This window comes from Pristis pectinata, chromosome 20, assembly GCF_009764475.1.
Source record: "Pristis pectinata isolate sPriPec2 chromosome 20, sPriPec2.1.pri, whole genome shotgun sequence".
NCBI classification, from domain to species: domain Eukaryota; kingdom Metazoa; phylum Chordata; class Chondrichthyes; order Rhinopristiformes; family Pristidae; genus Pristis; species Pristis pectinata.
Window position 1 is genome coordinate 11036624 of NC_067424.1, and position 23525 is coordinate 11060148.

The window sequence follows — 23525 nt, forward strand, 5'->3', positions numbered from 1 at the left end:
GTTCTGTGTTCTGCACGTTTTGTCTGTTGTGCATTTTCTGGACACGAACAACCCATCTCTCCACAAGGTAGCATAATTAATATGACTTTCAAATGTCCAAACATCTTTGGAGTTCAACTAACTGGATTTGCCATGAATATTTCATTGTGGGTAATGCGCTACAATCAATTCCTTTAGACTGTACCCAGCTGCAGGCACTCACCCCACATTTACTTCCAGCAATCAAGCAAGCCTAATATATTTCCCTTCCATTCAGATGTTGTGTACAACATCTGGCAAGCAAAGAATATGCTCATTGTGAAACGTTAGTCAATTTATTCCCCCAGTAGTCATCCCTTAGGATGCACAACAATTTCTTAGCCAACATATTCAGAAATTTTGCAATGCCTGGATTTTCCTATTTAATGTTATTTATTCTTGCAAGTTCACTGCTGGTGTTAACACATCATCAGCTAAAAAATTTATTTCCTTTGCCTTTGCTGATTCCTGTATTGGTCTCTTCCATTATCATTCTTATCTCACTGGCTTTGTCTGCGTTTGGCTTTTCTAATCTAATGTCTTCCCCATTATGGGTATATCTATATTGTTTCATATCTCTCTTCTTTCTATCTCCACTCCACCTCAATTCCAAACTTAATTTCATTGATAACTACAATGAAATTAGCTGATGTTTTATCAAGCGGTAATTGAATGACAGAAGGGGTCTATTTCGTCCATTCTGGCTGTGCCATCTCTTTGAAAGGAACTATCCAATTAGTCCCGCTCCCCCTCTCTTTCACAATAGTCCTGCAAGGTTTTTTCCTTCCAGTACTTATCCAATTCCCTTTTGAAAGTTATTATTGAATCAATTTCCTCCTCATCATTTCAGGCAGAGATCGCAAATTGTATCAAATTACTGTGTTTAAAGAAAAATCTCCCCTTGACATTAATTTCAACTTTCATGCTAAGAAATAATTTTGGAATCCCCGCAATGCAATACATTAAAAAAAATCTTATTCTAATATGTGCAACAGTAATGAGTTCTGTCAGCTCTATTGGAATAGAAGAAAGGAAGAAATATACAGTAATGTGGGTGAGTGGAGGTGCAGTGGTTAAATTCCTGGATTAATAGTCCAGAGGCTTGGACTAACAATCCAGAGTGCTGAGTTCAGACTCCAACAGTGGAATTTAAATTTAGTTAACAATCTGGAATTTGGAAAAACAACATAGCAATGATGACCAAAAAAGCCACTGGTTGTTGCAAAAACCCATCTGCTTTATGAATGTCCTTCAGGGAAAGACATCTGCCAACCTTACCTGATTTGACCTATAATGTAACTCCCTGTGTTGACCTTTACAATGCCCTCCAAAATGACCAATCAGTTCATTCAGTTGTAGGTGGCTTACCATCACTTTCTCAAGGGCAACTAGAGATGGACAATAAACGCCACATTTTGTCAGCAACATCCAGGAAAATAAAAACAAACAAACACTGAGAACTGATGCACCTTGTTCCTCTGTTACAGACTGGGCTGGTGTCCAAGGCGCCAAAGGGAACTTCGGGCCAGTATTTGTAGAGCAGCCAAAAAACACTTTGTATCCTGAAGGATCAGCTGAAGGGCAAGTGAAGTTGAACTGTCACGTGCGTGCCAGCCCACCCGCTACATACAGGTATGGCAGCATAAAAAATATTATGTAAGTGCTTGTGCACACAAAGAAGATTGCAAAGTTTGCTCTGACCAACTGAGCTTGCTTAAAAGTAAAATAATTTAATTTACAGTCAGAAACAGAATGAGCCATCTGAGGATTCATGATAATGGTGGCAGTCGGCTTGTTGCTTTGTTGCCTTGCCAACAGTCACTTCACTGCAAAGTGATTTATTGAATGTGAAATGTCTTTTGGTGTTTCTAAGATAAGGCACTTCATAAGCATGTGGGTTCCCTTACCACTTATTGGGTTTGCATTGAATCAAAAAACAATCCCTGGATCAGTTAGGGTTAGAAATATCAAGGGTTCCGATAAACCATTGTTTGAGAAGTGATTTCTCCCAATGAAGTTCAATAGGAAGGTATGAATTTGGATGAATGATAAAGGTGAATAAGAACCAATTTTGGCTAGTGTAGCTTCTTGAATGGCAGTGGTTTTAAAAACATAAAAAGCACAAGAAACAGGAACAGGAGTAGGCCAATCACAGCCTCTAACCTGCTCCACCTTTCAACAGCATTTTCCTGCTCTCTCCCCATATCCCGTATAGTTTAAATGTCTACCAACCTCTGCTTTAAATATATTCAATGACTCCTTTTCCAAACATTCACAACCCTCTGAGAGAAGAAACTCCTCCTCATTCTGATGCCACCACTGGGGGAATATCCTCTCAGTATCCACCCTTTCAAATCCCCCTTCCATCTCCACCCCTCCAGAATCTATTATGCTTCATTAAGATCACCACTCATTCTTCTATAATCCAATGAGTAAAGCCCCAATGTGCCCAACCTTTCTTCATACATCATCCCAGAAATCAACCTTATGAACCTTCACTGCACTGCTTCCAATGAATCAGAATCAGGTTTATCATCACTGACATATGTCGTAAAATTTGTTGTCTTGCGGCAGCAGTACAGTGCAAAACATAAAAAATTACAATGTTACAATAAATAAATAAATAGTGTGAAAGGGAAATAATGAGATAGTGTTCATGGGTTCATGAACTGTTCAGAAATCCAATGGTGGAGGGGATGAAGTTGTTCCTGAAACATTGAGTGTGGGTCTTCAGGCTCCTGTACCTCCTCGCTGATGGTAGAAAGGAGAAGAGGGCATGTCCCAGATGGTGAGGGATGTTGCCTTCTTGAGGCACCACCTCATGGAGTTGTCCTCAATGGTGGGGAGGGTTGTGCCCGTGATGGAGCTAGCTGAGTCTACAACCCTCTGCAGCCTCTTTTGATCCTGCATATTGGAGTCTCCATATGAGGCGGTGATGCAACCAGTTAGAATGCTCTGCACCGTACATCTGTAGAAATCTGCAGGAGTCCTTGGAGACATACCAAATCACCTCAAACTCCTAATGAAGTAGAGCCGCTGATGTGCCTTCTTCATGAATGCAAGTGTATTCTTCCTTAAATATAGACCAAAAATGTAAACAGTACTCCAAGTAAAGCCTAACACCTCCCTGTAAAGTGACATTGGAACTTCCTATTTTTATTTTCCATTCTCTTTGCAAAGAAGACCATTGTTGCATTATCCTCCTTCTGAATTACTTTCTGAACCTTCTATGCACCAGGACACCCAGATCTCTTTGCACTGTAACGTTCTGCAGTCCCACTCCCTTTAAATGCAGCAAGGCGGTAGTACTCAGGAGAGTGAGTTTGTGGAATGTCTAAGGGATGTTTTTCTGGAGCAACTTATTGAGGAGCCCACCAGGGGATCGGCTGTTTTGGATTGGGTGCTGTGTAGTGAACCCGAGGTGATTAGGGAACTAAAGGTAAAGGAACCACTGGGAACAAGTGATCACAATATGATTGAGTTTAGTTTCAAGTTTGAGAAGGAGAAGCTGATAACTGGTGTATCGATATTTCAGTGGAATAAGGGAAATTACAAAGGTATGAGAGATGAGTTGGCCCAAATTGATTGGAGGAGTAAGTTAGCTGGAGGGACGGCAGAGGAAAAATGGAAGAAATTTCTACAGGAAATAAGGACAATGCAGGACAGATATATTCCAAGAAAAAAGAAGGTTTTGAATGGAAAAAAGGCACAGATGTGGATAACGAGGGAGGTGAAGGATAAAATAAAAGCAAAAGGGGCGGCGTACAAAGTAGCAAAAATTAGTGGGAAAACAGAAGATTGGAACGATTTTAAAAATCTGCAGAGAGAAACTAAGAAGGTCATTAGGAAGGCAAAGATGAGTTACGAAAGGAAGCTGGCGGACAACATTCGGAAGGATTCTAAGAGTTTTTTTAAATACATAAGGAATAAAAGAGAGACACGGGTTGACATAGGACCAATTGATAACGGTGCAGGAGGTATTATAATGGATGATAGTGAGATGGCAAGGGAATTGAATGAATATTTTGCATCGGTCTTCACCGTGGAGGACATAAGCAATGTGCCCGTTAGTCAGGAGTCTCACGAATTGGAGCTGAGTTCAATTGAGATTAATAGGGAGAAGGTGCTTGGAAAACTAAAGGGGCTTAAGGCTGATAAGTCTCCCGGACCGGATGAGGTGCATCCCCGGGTTCTGAAGGAGGTGGCTGTGGAGATAGCGGAGGCATTGGCGATTATTTTTCAGGAATCGATAGATTCTGGCATGGTTCCGGAGGACTGGAGGGTAGTGAATGTAGTTCCGTTGTATAAGAAAGGTGGGAGGCAGCACAAAGGCAATTACAGACCTATTAGTCTGACGTCAGTGGTGGGAAAATTATTGGAGTCTATCCTCAAGGAGGAGGTTACCGAATACCTAGAGGCGCAAGGCAAGATAGGACCTAGTCAACATGGTTTTGTGAAGGGGAGGTCCTGTCTGACCAACCTATTGGAGTTTTTTGAAGAAATCACAGGTAGGGTGGATAAGGGAGAGGCGGTAGACGTTGTGTATTTAGACTTTCAAAAGGCCTTCGATAAGGTGCCTCACAAGAGACTGATTAATAAGATGAGAGGTCATGGAATTATGGGCAGGGTAGCAAAATGGGTGGAGAATTGGCTGGTTGGCAGGAAGCAAAGGGTGGAAATAAAAGGATCTCGTTCTGGTTGGTTACCGGTTACTAGTGGTGTGCCGCAGGGGTCGGTGTTGGGGCCTCTCCTTTTTACCTTGTACATCAATGATTTGGATGATGGAATAAATGGTTGTGTGGCTAAGTTTGCAGATGACACCAAGATAAGTGGAGGAGTAGGGAGCATAGAGGAAATAGAAAGAATGCAGAGGGACCTAGACAGTTTAGGAGAATGGGCAAGGAAATGGCAGATGAGATTCAATGTTGAGAAATGTGCAGTTGTACACTTTGGAAGTAGAAATAAGCGGGTAGATTATTATCTAGAAGGAGAGAAGATTGATAGTGCGGTAGTACAAAGGGACTTGGGGGTACTCATACAAGATACCTTAAAAGTTAACCACCAGGTTGGATCGGTGGTTAAGAAAGCGAATGCTATGTTGGCATTCATCTCGAGAGGTATAGTGTATAAAAGTAAGGAAGTGTTGATGAGGCTCTACGGGGCGCTAGTGAGGCCTCATTTGGAATACTGTGCGCAGTTTTGGGCCCCACATCTTAGGAAGGATGTGCTGACGTTGGAGAGGGTTCAGAGGAGATTTACGAGAATGATTCCAGGAATGAAAGGGCTTAAGTATGATGAGCGTTTGTCGGCTCTTGGACTGTACTCGCTGGAGTACAGAAGGATGAGAGGGGACCTCGTAGCGACATTTAAAATGTTGACAGGTAAGGATAGAGTAGATGTGGCTAGGCTGTTTCCCTTGGTGGGCGTGTCCAGGACCAGAGGGCACAATCTTAGAATTAGAGGGTACAGTTTCAAGACAGATGAGGAGAAGTTTCTTTACCCAGAGGGTGGTGAAATTGTGGAGCTCCTTGCCACGCACAGCAGTGGAGGCCAGATCAGTGGGGGTATTCAAGGAGGAGATAGACAGATATCTAAATAGTCAGGGTATCAAGGGATATGGGGATAAGGCTGGCAAATGGGATTAGAATAGTTTTTTTCTCCCCCACCCCATTTCTTTTTCCCTTTTCCTTGGAGCAGACTCGATGGGCCGAATGGCCTGCTTCTGCTCCCTTATCTTGTGATCTTGTGAAATTTGCTTTTTCATTTTTCTTTACTTAGTGGATAACCCCATATGATATTCTACCTGCCAGCTTCTTGCCCTATCCATATCCCTCTGCAGGTTCTTTTTATTATCACAGCTGACTAACCCACCCATCTTTGCATCAGTACACTTGACCCCTTCTTCCAAATCATTGCTATAGATCGTAAATAGATGGGGCCCCAGCACTGATCCCTGTGGCTACTGTACTAGCTTCTGATTGGCAATATGAAAATGGCCCACTTATCCCAACTCTCTCTCTTCTGCTATTTAGACAATCTCCTATCAATGCAACAAATTGCCCCCAACCCTTTGGATTCCTGTGCAATAACCTTTTATGTGGCATCTTATCAAATGCCTTCTGGAAATCTAAGTACATTGCATGTACTGGATCCCCTTTACCATACAGTTTGTTACATCCTCAAAGAAAATTTGTCAAACATAAAACCTTTTCATAAAACCATGCTAACTCTAATTGTTCTTTCTAGATGTCCAGCTATTATCTCCTTTATAATAGATTCCAGCATTTTCCCAAATAACAGATGTCTGCCGAACTGGCCGAGTTTCCTGACTTTTGTCTCCCCTCTTTTTTGAAGGATAGCATTACACTTGTGGCTTTCTGATCTTCTGTGACCTCTCCAGAATCCAGCGGACTTTGGTAGATTACAACCAATGTCTTCACTGTCACTGCTGCCACTTCCTTTAAGACCCTTTACAATTTTGCAGACTAAATATCTGACCATTGTGATATTAGGAACCTACTTATCAATGTCTCTGGTCTCGTTCCTCCCTGCAGGTGGAAGGTGAATGGGACAGAAATTAACATCGAAGGAGATAAACGTTACAGCTTGGTTGGAGGAAATCTAGTGATCAGTAACCCAACACGGTCCAAAGATCCTGGATCCTATCAGTGTCTGGCAACAAACAAAATTGGGACAGTCATCAGCAAAGAAGCCTTCCTGCGCTTCGGTTGTAAGTCTTTCAGTAGTTGTTACCTAAGGTCAAAGATTCTTGCTTCTCTGATTCAGATGTAGTTCTCTAACCTTAAAGAGGTAGGAAGCGATAAAGATTTCCAATATGCAACAAAAAGCTATATTGAAACCAAACCTAAACAGGATTGCTCAGAGTGCAGCACAGTGTTGCTGCCAGTAGAACTGCCTCACAGCTCCAGTGACCAGGGTTCGATCCTAACCTCTGGTTGTGTCTGTGTGGAGTTTGCACATTCTTCCTGCGACCATGCAGTATTCTTGTGGGTGCTCCAGTTTCCTCCCACATCCCAAAACTGTTGGGTTGGTGAGTTAATTGGCCACTGTAAATTGCTATGTGTATAGATAAATGAGAAAATCTGCGGGGAGGATGAGTCGATGGGAAAATAAAATAGGTTACAATTGGATATGTGTAAAAATGTTTGATGGTTGGTGCGGACTTGGTGGACCAAAGGGTTTGTTTCTACGTTGTATCTCTCTGTGACTCCATATCGGCTTATCAGTGCCTGATAAACTACACTGCTGATTCAGTGATTTGCACAGTGAGGTTCCTGCCTCTTGATCCACCTCCACAGTAAGTATCGGGTCCCAACTTCTTGCATTTTGTGGAAGCACCAAAGGCAGTTCTGGACAAGGAAGGCCAATTCCTGGATGACCCCACCCTGCAGTCCTTCCAGTTTCCAAGTATTATTGGCAGAAGTCTGGTAAGCAGATCAACTGTCCATCTGCTCAGCAAGGAAATGAAACCTTCCACTGTCACAATAAAGTGAATGCCTTGATTTCAAGCAGTCAGAAAGCTCTCACAGAATATTGGTATTGCAATAATAATAGATAGCTACCTCTCCTCCAAATCTTGATTTGTGTTAAAGCCAGTCTATTCTAATAGATTGAAATTATTCGCCCTGCCAGCCACAGATTTCATAGGAGGTAATGTGCTCTCAGGCCAGTTGCTCATGGACAATCTCTACTATAAGCCTTATCTTTCCATTTCTACTTCCAATCTGCTTGCCGATATTCTAATCTACTGCCTATAGGCAAACCTGTGTAGTTTCCCATTGCTCTCTTGATAAGATGAAGACAGATATAAGTATGTACTGGAAAGCAATATCTTACTACAATAGTTCTTGGCAAATGGAAAATCTCCTGTGGGATCTGAGAAAGGGCACTGTGAAAAATTTGGCTTCAAGTCCTCCTTCACAACAGCTGAGAAGGAGATGATTCTGGTCACAGTCTGTAAACTTGGCAGCCTGAATTCCTGTCATAGTGAGAGAGCTTGACTAACAGCCACCAACCTGTCTCCTTTCTCCATCACACCAGTCACACCTGCCCCCTCATTATTGTCCCATATCCCCACCCTCACCACCTCCATCCCATAACCACTGGGGTCACACGAGACCACCGCTGATGGAATCTGGAGCAACAAACAATCTGCTAGAAGAACTCAGTGGGTCAGGCTGTATTTGTGCCAGGAAAGGAATTGTCAACGTTTCTGGTTGCATCTCTGCATCAGGAAACTCAGGGTTTTGACCCGAAGCATCAACATTTCCTTTCCCCACACAGATGCTGCTCAACCTGCCGAGTTCCTCCAGCAGATTGTTTGTTGTTATTCCATAACCATTATTGGGTTAATTAGCCTTTCTTTAATGTTGCTTAAGTTTTGGAATGTATTTGTGGTCAACAAAAGATGTTTTTCAGAAGTGATATCTTCTGGAGTCTAAAACCACTGCTTAGTGACAAGGTTCTGTTCTGGAGTTGGGATTACACCCAGTCACCTTTCCGTTAAACAACATGGGAGGAAGAGCAACAAAGAGCCAGCTCACATCAGTTACAACTTGGTCACATGGGTTTTCACAAACAACCCTCCCACTCACCTGCGCCACGAGTAGCAGTGTCCATCGATCCTGAATGGGACTCTTCAGTCACCTCAAAACAAATGGAACTGGAGTGGAAGCAAGTCACAAGATCACAAGACAAGGGAGCAGAAGCAGGCAATTCGGCCCATTGAGTCTGCTCCAAGGAAAAGGGAAAAAAGAAATGAGAAATGGGGAATGGGGGGGGGGGGAAACTATTCTAATCCCAATTTCCGGCCTTATCCCCATATCCCTTGATACCCTGACTATTTAGATATCTATCTACCTCCTCCTTGAACGCCCCCACTGATCTGGCCTCCACTGCTGTACATGGCAAGGAGTTCCACAAATTCACCACCCTCTGGCTAAAGAAATTTCTCCTCATCTCTGTTTTGAAACTGTACCCTCTAATTCTAAGATTGTGCCCTCTGGTCCTGGACTCACCCACCAAGGGAAACAGCCTAGCCACATCTACTCTGTCCTTTCCTATCAACATTTTAAATGTCACTATGAGGTCCCCTCTCATTCTTCTGTACTCCAGTGAGTACAGTCCAAGAGCCGACAAATGCTCATCATACGTAAGCCCTTTCATTCCTGGAATCATCCTCGTAAATCTCCTCTGAACCCTCTCCAACGTCAGCACGTCCTTCCTAAGATGTGGGGCCCAAAACTGCGCACAGTATTCCAAATGAGGCCTCACTAGTGCCCCATAGAGCCTCATCAACACTTCCTTACTTTTATACACTATACCTCTCGAAATGAATGCCAACATAACATTCGCTTTCTTTACCACCGATCCGACCTGGTGGTTACCTTGACCCTGAGACATCTGACAAATTCCATGATACTTCCACAATGTAATGATGTGGTGAAATGTGAAAAGCATCTTTGAAAGTTCTCAGTGACCCATCCTTAATCTGACTCATTCTTGTTATTGACAGATCTTTCACAGTTTTCAACAGAGGAGCGGGATCTGATAAAGGTACCAGAAGGGGTAGGGGTGGTCCTGCCTTGTAATCCACCCCCACATTATCCAGGTAATCACCATACAAAGTAAACTGCTTTCCTTCCAATGTTTCATTGTAAGATATATGTTTGGGGCCAATCAAAACCATGGGATTCTTTGCCACCTTTGGTTTTCTCTCAAGCTGAAGTTTTTAAAAGAAAGGGAGCCTTTATATTAACATAGTTTCTCTTATGATTCAAAAAACGTCAAGGTACCTTAGAGCATTTCAAATCTGTTTAGAAGTGTAGTTATACAGGTAATGCAGATTACACTGCAAGATAGATCCCACAAACAGAAAGTGTATTAGTAACCAGGTCAACCTTTAGGTTGAGGGATGAATATTGCGCGTGACAACAGGGAGAGCTCCTCACTCATCTCGAAGTAGTTCTGAGGGATCTTTTACATCTGCCTGAGATATCAGAAAGGATCTTAGTGCAACAGCACGTCTGAAAGTCAGTACTGCTGACAGTGCAGCACTCCCCTGTACTGTAATACCCACCAACACGCACTTATCCTTTCTCTTGAATGTTTCCTGCACTAAGGACCTTGGTTCATTCATCAGAGTATCGAAGTCTGAAGTTAAATCACACACAATGCAGTCCATCTGCTCCAATTAACAATGTGGAGTACTGCAAAGTCCACAGCAGAAACCCAGTAAGAACCTCAGCATCCCAGGCAAAGATTCAAAGCTCAGCCGGCCAGGTCACGAGATAGCAATCTTTTATTTGGTACAGTGTAGCAGAAACAACCACTCAGGTTGCTTAGTGTCAAATCTTTGAGTATATTTTAAACAGAAAGAAGGACTTGCATTTATATTATATCCTTCACGATCTTGGGAAATCACAGCCAATAAAGTACTTTCAAAGGGTAGTTACTGTTGTAAAGTCCAAAAGCTGGCAATTAATTTATACCCAGCCAGTAATAACCATATTGCTGCCACAGCATTGTGGGCCAAAGGGCCTGTATTGTGTTGTACTGTTCTATGGTTCTATGGTTCTATAACCAGCAAAATGTAATGCAGATCATCTGATTTTTTTTGTGCCGTTGACCTTATAGAGGTGTATTGACCTTATAGAGATGTATAAAATCATGAGGGGCATAGATAGAGTGAACGCACACAATTATTTTTTCAAAGAAAGGGACCAAAATCTAGACGGCATAGATTTAAGGTGAGGGGGAAAGATTCAAAAGGGACACGAGTGGCAACTTCTTCACACAGAGGTTGGTGCGTCTATGAAATGAGCTCCCAGAGAAAGTACTTGAGGTGGGCACAATAACACTTAAAAGAAATTTGGGTAAGTATATGGATAGGAAAGATTTAGAGGGATATGACCAAACACAGGGACTAGCCTAGGAGGGAATCTCGATTGGTGTAGACAGCTTGGGCCGAAGGGCCTGTTTCCATGTTGTATGACTCCATGACTCTATTAGTTTATAGTGACTCTAGTTTGGTTAGATTTCATTGGCTGTGAAAGTTGCTGCATCAAGGATCTTCCATCCATCAAAAAAGGTGGGAATATTTGCTGATGATTGCACATTCAATTCCATTTCCAAAATGAAGCAGTCCATGCTGTCAGATCCGGTTATTTTCAAATCAGCAGGTTCTTTCAGGAGTCCAGGAATGAGTTGAAAACGACTTGGTGCTTCACAAAGTTTTATTGGAAAAGTTTAAAACAAAGAAATAGTCACAGAGCACATGACACTAGCTTTACTACTAGGAGATAAGCCGAGACAAAGATGAGCTTGGGCCGGGTGGGGGGGGTGGTGTGGGGGGGAGGCTGCGGGTAGTGGGGTGCAGATGTGAGCAAGAGGGCGATTGAGGCAAGAGAGAGAGATAAGCAAGAGAGTGATCAACAAAAAGCGACACCTTTTATACCTGAGATAAGAGGTACTCCTTAGCTAACAATAGTCCAATCAGGAAACCTATTAGATACCTGTGGCCAAACCAACCAATGAGAAGACACATACTTACCTGATGGACGAACCAATAAGCTGGGAAGCGGCCATTCCTTGTGCAGCCACTTGAGGTGTATTAGACACTATACATGTTAAAAAACTAATTAAAACAGTCAAATCCAACAATGCCGACATGTTGAAAGACCTATATCCCTTTAAGATTTGGACAGGCAAGAGGCAAGTAGCTTTCACACCATGCAAGAGCCAAGCACTGACCATCTCCAGCATGGGAAATTCCATTCACTATTCCTTGATCTCCATCCTCTTTACCATCATCAACTCCTCCATCACTGACAACCAAAATCTTAAGTGAACCAAGTACATAAATACTATGACTGCAAGAGCAGGCAGTTATTCTGCAGTGAGTGCTTCATCTCCTGACTTCCCAGAGTCTTTCATCTACAAGGTACAAGCTAGGGGTGTGATTTAACACTTGCCTGAATGAGTGTAGTACTAACTGAAGAAGTGCAATACCACGTGGGACAAACAGCATGCTTGATAGGTGTCCATCCACCACCTTGGACATTTCCTCCCTCCAACACTGGCCGCAGTGTCTAGCACCAAAAGGATAAACTGCAGCAACTTGCCAAGGCTTTTTCAACAGTGCCTTCAAACCCCTCAACGTCAGCACTTAAAAGACAACAAGTGCGTGGATATTCCAACACTTGCTACTTTCCTCAAAGTTTTCACACCATCCTGACTTGGGAATATCAGTTAATGCTTCATCAGTCTAAGAAGAGGTGATCAACCTTGGCCAGACAAATACAAGCCATTTTCCTTCTTGGATGCAGTCAGTTAATGGTGGAGGAGCCAGGGTCCATATATTTTGTTTTTGATAAGTGCTCACACAGAGTTCACTGTTCCCTCCTTGTTGAATTTTCAATGTTTTTTCCCTTATTTTGATCATTGGCTGTGCATACCACTGGCAAGACCAGCATTCATTGTCAATCTCTAATTGCCCCTGAAGCTGGACCATTTCAAAGGGCAGCTTATAGTCAATCACATTGTTGCACCTACAATGATACTTAGACCACACTGTGTCGCAGATTTCCTTCCCGGAAGCACAGCCATAGAGAGGTATCAATCACAATCTGATTCTCTTCATTTAAGCTACACTGGAGCTTCCTCTCATTGCTCATCTCACTTTATCAGTGTTATTTTCCATTACTTATTCCCTCGTGAAATTACGCAACTTCCCTTCAATGCATCTGTGCTTTTGATCTTCACTGCTGCACATGATAGCAAATTCCACATTCTAAGTGCATTCAGGGTAAAGAACACTCCTCTGAATTCTCTTTTGTATTTATTTGCAACCATCTAAGATGCATTACCCATAGCCTCACAAGAGTAAACACTTTCTCTACATCAAATCTATCAAAACCCATCATTATTTTAAAGACTGTTATTAGGTCAACCTCTAACCTTCTCTATTTTGGGTTTGGGGGTCCTGCCTTTTCTGTCTGTCTCAGTCAATAGTTGTAATTCTCATGCAATGAATGTTGTCAACCTTTGAAGTCTTTTATGCACCTTTTGTTGAACAGAATATTTGAAATCTCAGCATCTGCAGTTTACCTTTCCAACACCAATTTCGTGGGTTTCCTTGTCTTAATTTTTAAATATTGAGAAGTCTGGCACCACTTGTGGGGATTAAGAGATTTGACAGAGGCATCCAAAATTATGAAGGGCTTTGATAGAGTAAAGCAAAAGAAAGTTACTACCAGCAGGAGGTTCAAAACAACCAGAGTGTGAAAATAAACAATGTGAGAGAGACAAGGAGAACTTTTATCGTAAGGTGAGTTGTTATGATCTTCGATGCACAGCCTGAAAGAGTTTTAGAAACAGATGCATACTAACTCTCAAAAGGGAATCAGATAAGCACATCAAAAGGAAACATTTGCAGAATAATGGGGACAGTGTAGAGGGAGTGAGACCACTTGGATAGCTCTTTTAGAGAGTTAGTTCAGGTACTATAATTCCATGATTTATTTATCATCCTCGTCCAACTTCCTTAATCTCTGGTAATTTGCCTTAAGTACTGACAAGATGATTGATTTATCTTTTAATGTTGGTTTATATAACAGGTCCTGCATATCGTTGGTTTATCGATGATATCCCAAACTTCATTACACCGGATGACCGCCACTTCATCTCACAAGTGACAGGGAACCTCTACATCGCTAAAGCAAAGGCTTCAGATACAGGGGCTCATTCCTGTTATCTCACCAGCCACATTGACTACACTACAACCAGCGTTTTCAGCAAGTCCATTCCTTTGGCTGTACAATCTGTGGGTCAGTACTTATTACTTTCAGTAAGTTAATTCCGTTGTTTGTCTCCTGTCTCCTAATAATGATCAGTTGCCAGAGTCTGTGGTTAAAACAGAGTGAAGTCCAAGGGTGGAGTTAAAACAGATTTTATCTCTGAAACCAGGGAGGTGAATGGAGAATTACATGTGATCGAATTGAATGGTGGAATAAGTTTGAGGAGCTGAATGGCCTCCATCTGCTTCTTTGAACCCTAAATTTGAAGCCAATCTTGACAATGGTAAAGTCTTGGCTATGCAAGTAGTTAGTTCTGTCATTATCTGAGACTCTCAACTATCCACCTGAAATGGGGAGAGACAGACAGAGACAGACGGAGGCAGATAGAGAGGCTTTACGAGATGCATATTACCCTCCTGACAAATATTTCAGTGAGTGATGTGATGGTGTTTAATTGAGGCTGTAAGCAAAGAGAGTAGCTATTGAGATCACAGACACTAAAACAGGTTCCCCTGTTATTAGCAGAATGTTATTTCTGGCAGTTTGCTGTGCAAAATTGGCTGCTGAAATCCCTACATTACTACAGTGAGTGCACTTCAAAAATACTTCATTGTCAGTAAAGCACATCCTGAGGTTATGAAAGATGGTATGTAAATGAAAGTGTTTCTTTACAGCTGTACAAGACATTTGTGAGACTGCACTTGGAATATTGTGTGCAGTTCTGGTTGCCATACTACAGGAAGTATGTCATAAACTGGAAAGAGTGCAGAAAAGATTCACAAGTATTGGATGGCTTGAGTAATAAAGGGAGCTTGAACAGGTTGGGACTGTTTTCCCTGGTGTGCAGGAAGCTAAGGGGTGACCTTTTTCGAGGTATATAAAATTACAAGGAGCATATAATTGAATAGTTAATCTTTTATCTAGGGTATGGGAGTCTAAATCCAGAGGGCATTTAGAAAGGTTCATGGATAGGAAAGGTTCAGAGAGATATGGGTCAAAAGCAAACAAATGGCACCTTGGTCAGCATGGACGAGTTGGGCCAAAGGGCCTGTTTCTGTGCTGTATAAGTCTATGACTCTACAATTCATTGAGGTTTTTTCTTTATAAACACATATGCAAGCACACACTTAAAATAAAGATTGTCCATCTACCTGTCACATTAATAATATCAATATTACAATAAACATATAATAATATATCATATTAATATATAAAATTTATCATCAATAATATATAATATAATAATATATAATATCAATAAATTAAATATACAATATCAGTATTATAACAATATAAGAGACCTGAACTATCTAGATAAACTATATGCAGTAATAAATATCAGGAGTATAGTGAAAAAACAGCAAAAAAAATAAACAGCACAACAAACAAGCACACACACAGCGGTTGGTAAGATTAGTGGTACTGGTTAATTAAACAGATGGAACGTAAATTCTCGAAAAGATGCCAGACATCAAAAATCTGCCAGATGCTCTAATATTATGCTCCATCTGTTGGGGCTTCTTTTATCCATTTTGTTCTTGACCTAATAAATAAACACTCTTTGTGTATGAGGGATATTTTGAGATGTACGCACATGGGTTACTTGTGTGGCTTTTGGATGTGGAGTTTAAGGCCAGACTGAAATGCCACATCGAAATCCTAACCTTAGCTAATTGTCAGCAATCCAGTTCTGTACTGATCCATTCTGGCTGTACTATGAAATTATTCATAAGAAAACCTTCACATCCTGTTAAGTAAACAAGAGTTAGTCAATGCCCAGTGACTGTTGCCACAGTTACAGCTGTGGCGTTTTATTTTTGCATGCTAGTTAGTGATCACAATATCAATAATATGAAATTTGGAGGAAGGTTTGTTCAGCGTTTAAATGAATTTAAGATCTGGGGAAATCAAGTAAAAAAGTTACTCACATTTTAAATATGTAAAGGAGTAATATGCATTTGGTGAAGTCTGTATTTCTGAGATATTTAATAATAATAAATCACATTATCTGAAAGACCCAGATCGTTAATTCCTATCAAGATAAGTATCTACCAATGTTTGCCTGTACTATTTGACAAACTGTACAGTCAACAAAGAAGCTTACAACATGGAAGAAGAATATTAAGCCCATCCCATCTGTGTTTCCCTTTTGCCTTGAGCACTTCAGATGAATCCCTGATCATCATTACAAACATTATGAAGCTAGGTTCTTCCCTGTTTTACAATATTACCCAAATTTCTGTTGAAGGATGTGTTGAACCAACCATGACCTGTCGCAGCCATTCCATGCTCTAAAAACACTCTGTTAGCCAACCAAAAATAGAAAAGGTAAAGATCCATTTTGAAGCAGGTTGTTTTTCAGATTGGAGGCTTGTGGCCAGTGGTGTGCCGCAGGGGTTGGTGCTGTGTCCAATGTTGTTAGTCATCTATATCAACAATTTGGATTAGAGTGTAGTTGGCACGGCTAGTAAATTTGAGAATGACACCAAAACTGGTGATGTAGTGGACATTGAAGTGGGTTATCTGATATTACAACAGGATCTAGATCAACTGGGGAAGTGGACCAAAGAATGGCAGATGGAATTTAGCTCAGACAAGTGTGAGGTGTTGCACTTTGGTAAGTTAAAACAAGGCAGGACTTACACAGTAAATGGTAGAGCCCTGAAGATTGTAGTAGAACAGAAAGACTGAGGGTACATAGTTCTCTGAAAGTGGTGCAACAGGTAGAGGGTAGTGAAGAAGGTGTTTTGCATGCTTGCCTTCATCTGTCAGGGCAATGAGTAATCGGGGCATCATGTTACAACTTTACACGTGGAGTATTGTATGCAGTTCTATTCACCTAGCTGTAGAAACAATGTCATTTCACTGGAAAGGGTGCAGAAAAGATTCACGAGGATCTTGCCAGGACTAGAGGGCTTGAGTTATAAGGAGATGCTGGGTAGGCTGGGACTTTTTTCCCTGGAGCATAAGAGGCTGAGGGGTGAATTTATAGAAGTATATAAAATCCTGAGGGCATACATAGGGTGAACGGTCACAGTGTTTTCCCCAGGGTAGTGAAGTCTAAAACTAGAGGGCATAAAATAAGAGGGAAAAAATTTAAAGAGACCTGAGTGGCAACCTTTTCACACAGAGGGTGATGCGTATATGAAACAAGCTTTCAAAGGAAGCTGTAGGGGCTGGTACATTACAACATTTAAAAGACAGCATAGGAAAGATTTAGAGGGATATGGGTCAAATGCAGGCAAGGGGAACTAGCTCAGTTGACAACTTGGTCAGCATAGAGGAGTTGGGTCAAAGAGCGTGGAATTGGAATTGAAATTGGTTTATTATCGTCACATGTACTGAGGTACAGTGAAAAACTTGTCTTGCATATCGTTCATACAGATCAATTCATTACACAGTGCATTGAGGTAGTACAAGGTAAAACAATACAGATTGCAGAATAAAATGTTAACAGCTACAGAGAAAGTGCAGTGCAGGTAGACAATAAGGTGCAAGGTCATAACGAGGTAGATTGTGAGGTCAAGAGTCCATTTTATTGTTCTAGGGAACCATTCAATAGTCTTATAACAGCAGGGTAGAAACTGTCCTTGAGCCTGGTCGTACATGCTTTCAGTCTTTTGTATCTACTGCCCAATGGGAGAGGGGAAAAGAGAGAACGTCCAGGGTAGGTGGGGTCTTTGATTTTGCTGGCTGCTTTACCGAGGCAGCAAAAGTGTAGACAGAGTCCATGAAGGGGAGGCTGGTTTCCGTGATGTGCTGAGCTGTGTCCACAACTCTCTGCAGTTTCATGCGATCATGGACAGAGCATTTGCCACACCAAGCTGTGATGCATCCAGATAGGATGCTTTCTATGGTGCATCAATAAAAATTGGTAAGGGTTGACGGGAACATGCAAAATTTCTTTAGCCTCCTGAGGAAGTAGAGGTGCTGGTAAGTTTTCTTGGCCGTGGTATCTACATGGTTGGACCAGGACAGGCTATTGGTGATGTTCACTCCCAGGAAATTGAAGCTCTCAACCCTCTCGACCTCAGCACCATTAATGTCGACAGGAGCATGTGTAGCGCCCCCCTTCCTGAAGTCAATGACCAGCTCTTTTGTTTTGCTGGCCTGTTTCTGTGCTGTATAACTCTATGACTCTATGACTCTAAATAATCCAGAAAAGCCACTTGCTGGAATCTGCCCAGACTAACACAAAACCTGGGATGTACTTACCATGATATTTGTTGTATCTCTAGTCTGAGATTGTATTTCATTTGTAATGGCTAGAGTGAGATGCTAGCCAACCACTTCAGAGTTATTTAAGTAACAGTTGATGTCTCGGCAATGTGTGGGAAATAATGGATCTGAAATATTTTGTAATTCCATCATGCTCATTGATATCGATCAATTACTAAATCAATACCTGCACACTATCATTAGTATGATACAGGTCACTCATTTATGTGTCTCCATCAAACTGTAATTGCACTTTTATGATGCATTGGTAACATAAAACTGCATTTATAACTATTCACACTCTACAATGCATCATTCATTATCTGAAGCATTGGGTCTCATGATTGGCCAGATTATCATTATAAGTGACATTGTGCCCCAGTTAAATGACCACAGGTGCGTCATCAGCAGTTATCTGACAGCTTATATAATATGAAACAGTCAATTTAGCAAAATATTGCCATTGGCGATGTGAGTCGCTGGCAGAAAGCTGAACTATCAAATCTCTCAATTATTTTTATTGCCATTTTCAAATCAAAGAAAAGGCACAAAACTAACCTTTCAAATTGCTCAAATCAATTCTTCATAATTTCTTCACATGGCATTTTCCATCCTCAGTGATACATTGAGTGTTAGATACTGCAGATATTCATGCAAGAGGATATTGGATATGGAAAAACTGGCATTCATACACTGGATATTGGATATAGCAGTTATTGGTATTGATACATTGGGTATTGGTTGCAACAGGTATTAGTGCACAGTATATTGGATATGGCAATTATTGGTACATAGTTTAATGGATATAGCAGGTATCAGTGCAATAGGTCTTACTTTGAGCAGGTTTTGGTATTGGTACATTGAACACTGGACACAGCAGGACATCCTGATGTAGGGCTTTGACCCGAAACGTCGACAATTCCTTCCCCCCACAGATGCTGCTCAACTTGTCAAGTACATCCAACAGATTGTTTGTGCACTAAATACATTAGCTGCCTGCTTTTGCTGCTATTGTTATTGTTACAACAGGCATGTGAGAGTATCAGTATAGTAGATATTGTATCATTCGCTCTGTGACAAGGGGGCATAAATATCGATAATAAGTTCTGTAATAATTCTTTGTTATACCTGAATCATAGGGTTTAATATTTTCCTCCACTTCTGCAGTGAGTTACATTGTTACAGCAAAAGGAAATGTCATCCCAATGCATATGGAGTTTTGCAGAAAAAAGGCAATTAATTTCATGTAGAATGACATAAAATCAGAAAAGTCAGCCATTCAGCAATTCAGCTGACCCATATTGCTCTTACACTCCACACAAATCCCCTGTTATCCCTCTGCATCTCTACCTGTCAGTATAACTATCATTAAACTGAACACTGTCCAGGGCAATGGAGACTGGTTGGCCAATGTTCACTGTGAATAGTAATAATAATAATAATAATACAAAAGGCAGCCGTTGAAACTTGAATATATCTTGCACATAAGCCCTTTCTGTCCAATTATTTGGGGGAAGGTCTGCATTTGTTAAGTTTGAGTTTCAAGATTTCATTCATCAACTTCCTTCATTCCAAGTGGTTAACAAATGTGTTCTCAATCTGTGCTCCTCCGAATTGGGATTAGTCCTGATTTACAGTGTACCTTCACACTCTTGGTCCAGTCAACAAGCAACCTCTCGGGTTTACTGAGTTATTTTGCATGGGCAGTCAAAGTAAGACTGCTTAACAATGAATTATGTTTAAATCATTCTTATATCTCACCCCAAAATGGATTGTGTTCTGGTCAGAAATTATTATCTTCTTTATTTTTGGTTTTAGATTTGGCACCTATTGTTAGATCTGTGTGATTATTAGTCATGGTGTTAATTCCTGTAATTCCTTGCTGATGGTGTGTTCTCTTACTGCTCTTCTAAAGTGACATAAGAACATGAGAAGTGCGAGCAGAAGGGACATTCATCAAGATCATGGCTGCTCTTCTCCTTCAGTGCTATTTCCTGGCCCTGTCCCTCTCATCCCTTAATCCCCTTAAAATCCAGAAATCTGATCCCAATTTGGAGGAGCAGAGGTTGAGAACATATTTGTTTCTTAATTACTTGGAATAAAGGAAGTAGATTAACGAATTTAACGAATGCAAACTTTCTCCCAAAGAATTGGACAGAAAGGGCTCCTATGCAATTGCTCAAAGTTGCAGCTACTTCCTTTTGTATTATTATTCACTGTGAACATTGGCGAACCATTCTCCATTGTTCTGAATGAACGCAGTGACTGAGCCACCATAGCCCTCGGTACCTCTAGTGGAAGCATCAACCCCTTCAGTTAATCCTTAGCTCATGAAGGCTTTAAGATAAACACAAGCAAGCAATTCCTGGTATGAACTGAGTTAGCTAGGTTATCACCGGCATTAGAGTTGGGAATCTTCACTGCCTCTTAGCTAGGGAAGGGCAAACAGTTTGAGACTGCAGCTGCTCATTATTATCCATTGATCCTTACTGGGATGTGTGAATGTTTCTGTTCATTGAGAGCAGGACCAAAGTTGATGATGATGTCCGCCTACATTCAAAGAGCAGCAGCAGTAGCACAGTCCCCTTGAATATCCATCACAACTGACCACTTAGTCAATATATTAGCATGTGAATGCCAGCAGGAGCTGTCTCTTTATGATGGGAAAAAAAGACTAACGAAGAAAGACACTGTGGAGTTTTCAAAAATTGACTGTTGGAGATGGATGCTGTTTGAAACCAAATACTACAGAAATTATCATCCTTTATAGAATAGTTTTCCAAAGATAAATAAAGATGAGGAAGGTTATTCAAATGATCTGAGTTTATTGATCCAGAAAGAAAAGATTGTAGTTATTCTATTAGGAACACTGCAGTGAATATGCCCACCTTTTTCACAATTTTTTATTATAAAACCATAAGAAATATAAGTTGGAACAGGCCGTCCAACCCCCTGAGCCTGCTTCATTCATTAAGATCATGCTGATCTTTTACGTCTATGCCACTTTCCTGTCCTTATTCCATATCTCCTGAAACCTGAACATTCAAAAGTGTATTGATTTCTGCCTTAAGTATACTCAACAATCTCTGTAGATATACAAACATAGAACACAGAACATAGAACAGTACAGCACAGTACAGGCCCTTCGGCCCATGATGTTGTGCCAACCTATATAAACCTTATCCACATTCTATCTATCCCCCTCTCTACTTGACCTCCCATAACCCTCTATTTTTCTTTCATCCATGTGCCTATCTAGTAGTCTCTTAAACCACCCTATCATATCAGCCTCTACCACCATCCCCGGCAGTGCATTCCAGGTACCCACCACTCTCTGTGTAAAAAGACTACCTCTGACATCTCCCCTGAACTTTCTTCCATGCACCTTAAATGGGTAACCTCTAGTAATGGTCATTGCTACCCTGGGGAAACAATGCTGGCTGTCCACTCTGCCTATACCTCTCATAATCATATACCTCTATCAAGTCTCCTCTCATCCTCCGTCACTCGAAAGAGAAAAGCCCTAACTCACTCAACCTCTCCTCATAAGACATGCTCTCCAACCCAGTTAGCATCCTTGTAAATCTCCTCTGCATCGTCTCCAAAGCCTCCACGTCCTTCCTATAATGTGGTGACCAGAACTGAACAATATTCCAAATATGGTCTAACCAGAGTCTGATAGAGCTGCAACATTACCTCTCGGCTCTTGAACTCAATCCCCCGACTAATGAAGGCCAGCACACCATATGCCTTTTCAACTGCCCTATCCACTTGTGAGGCAACTTTGATGGATCTATGTACTTGGACCCCAAGATCTCTTTGTTCCTTCACACTGCTAAGAATCCTGCTATTAATCATGTACTCTGCCTTAAAGTTCATTCTTCCAAAGTGTATCACTTCCCACTTCTCCGGATTGAACTCCATCTGCCACTTCCCTGCCCAGCCCTGCATCCTGACTAAGTCCCATTGCAACCTATGATAATCTTCTTCACTATCAATGACACTACCAACCTTTGTATCTTCTGCAATCTTACCAACCCATCCTTCCACTTCCTCACCCAAATCATTCATAAAAATCACAAAGAGCAAGGGTCCCAGAACAGATCCCTGCAGAACACCACTAGAACACTGACCTCCAGGTCAAATCTTCCCCCTCTTACAACCATCCTCTGCCTTTTGTGGGCAAGCCAATTTCAAATCCACACAGACAATTTTCCATGGATCTCATACCTCATGACTTTCTGAATGAGCCTACCATGGAGAACCTTATCAAAAGCCTTGCTATATCCATATTTACCACATTCACCACACTATCTTCATCCATTTGTCTTGTCACTATGTTTGAGGATTGAGCAGTCAATATGCATTTATGAAATGACATCTGACAAATCTGTTAGCATCCTCTGAGGTTGTAACTAGCAGAATAGATAAGGAGGAACCAGTGAATGTGGTGTGTGTGAACAATTAAAAGACCTTTGTGTAAGGTACCACACAAGAGGTTATGAGACAAAATTAGAGCAAATGAGATTAGGTTATTAAAGTGACACAGTCTATGGATTGGTAAATGGATAGGAAACTGAGAGTTAGAATAAATGAGTTATTTTCATTTTGAGAGGCTGTGACTAATGAGTCACTGCAGGAACATTGTGGGGCCATCGTCTTCACAATCCGCATCAGTGCAACATATCCAAGTTTTCTGATGATACCAAGCAGGGTATCAGTGTGATTTGTGAGGAGGATGCAAAGGCTTCCAGGACATATAGACAGGCTAAGCAAGGACATGATAGATGGAAGATCATGTGGAAAAATGTGAGGTCATTCACTGTGGTAGAAAAACAATTGAAAAACAGAGTATTTTTTAAAAGGGCAAGGGACTAAAAGATTGTTTGGAGAGATCTGGGTGGCTATGTACATAAATCATTGGAAGTCAATGTCTGGGTATAACAGGCAATTAGGAAAGCAAATGGCCTTTGTTGCCAGTGGATTTGAATACAAGCATAAAGATGATTTACTGAAACTACTTCGGGCCCTGGTAAATTGGTATCTAAAATACTGTGTACAGAAAGAAGGTTTACCAGATTAATTCTTGGGATGGGGGATTGTTTTATGAGGAGAAATTAAACAGATTTGGCACTATAGCTTCAAGTTCTGAAGAATGAGAAATGATCTTATCCAAACAAAAAATTCTTAAGGGGCCTGACAGGTCAGATGAAGGCATGATGTTTCCACTGGCTAGGGTGTTTTCAAAGTAGGAGATTAGTCTTAAAATAAAGCGGTTCATTACAGACTGCGTTAGGGAGCTGGAGCTGCAGCTGGATGAACTTTGGATCATTCGGGAAGCTGAGGAGATGATAGGTGGAAGTTACCAGGAGGCAGTTACATCTAGGGTGCAGGATGTAGGTAGTGGGTGACTGTTAGGGGTGGGAAAAGGAATAAGCAGTTGGTACAGGATACCCCGGTGAGTGTTTCCCT

The 23525-nt window shown here is 41.3% G+C and overlaps 1 protein-coding gene across 1 annotated transcript in view; it reads left to right on the forward strand.

Annotated features, from left to right (window-relative positions):
• cntn2 (contactin 2) overlaps positions 1-23525 on the forward strand; it is a 164323-nt gene that overhangs the window by 73838 nt on the left and 66960 nt on the right. Inside the window, exons 3-6 of the mRNA XM_052034539.1 lie at positions 1506-1650; positions 6573-6748; positions 9554-9649; positions 13656-13865. Coding sequence (XP_051890499.1) covers positions 1506-1650; positions 6573-6748; positions 9554-9649; positions 13656-13865 — 627 coding nt within the window. The remainder of the gene's footprint in view (positions 1-1505; positions 1651-6572; positions 6749-9553; positions 9650-13655; positions 13866-23525) is intronic.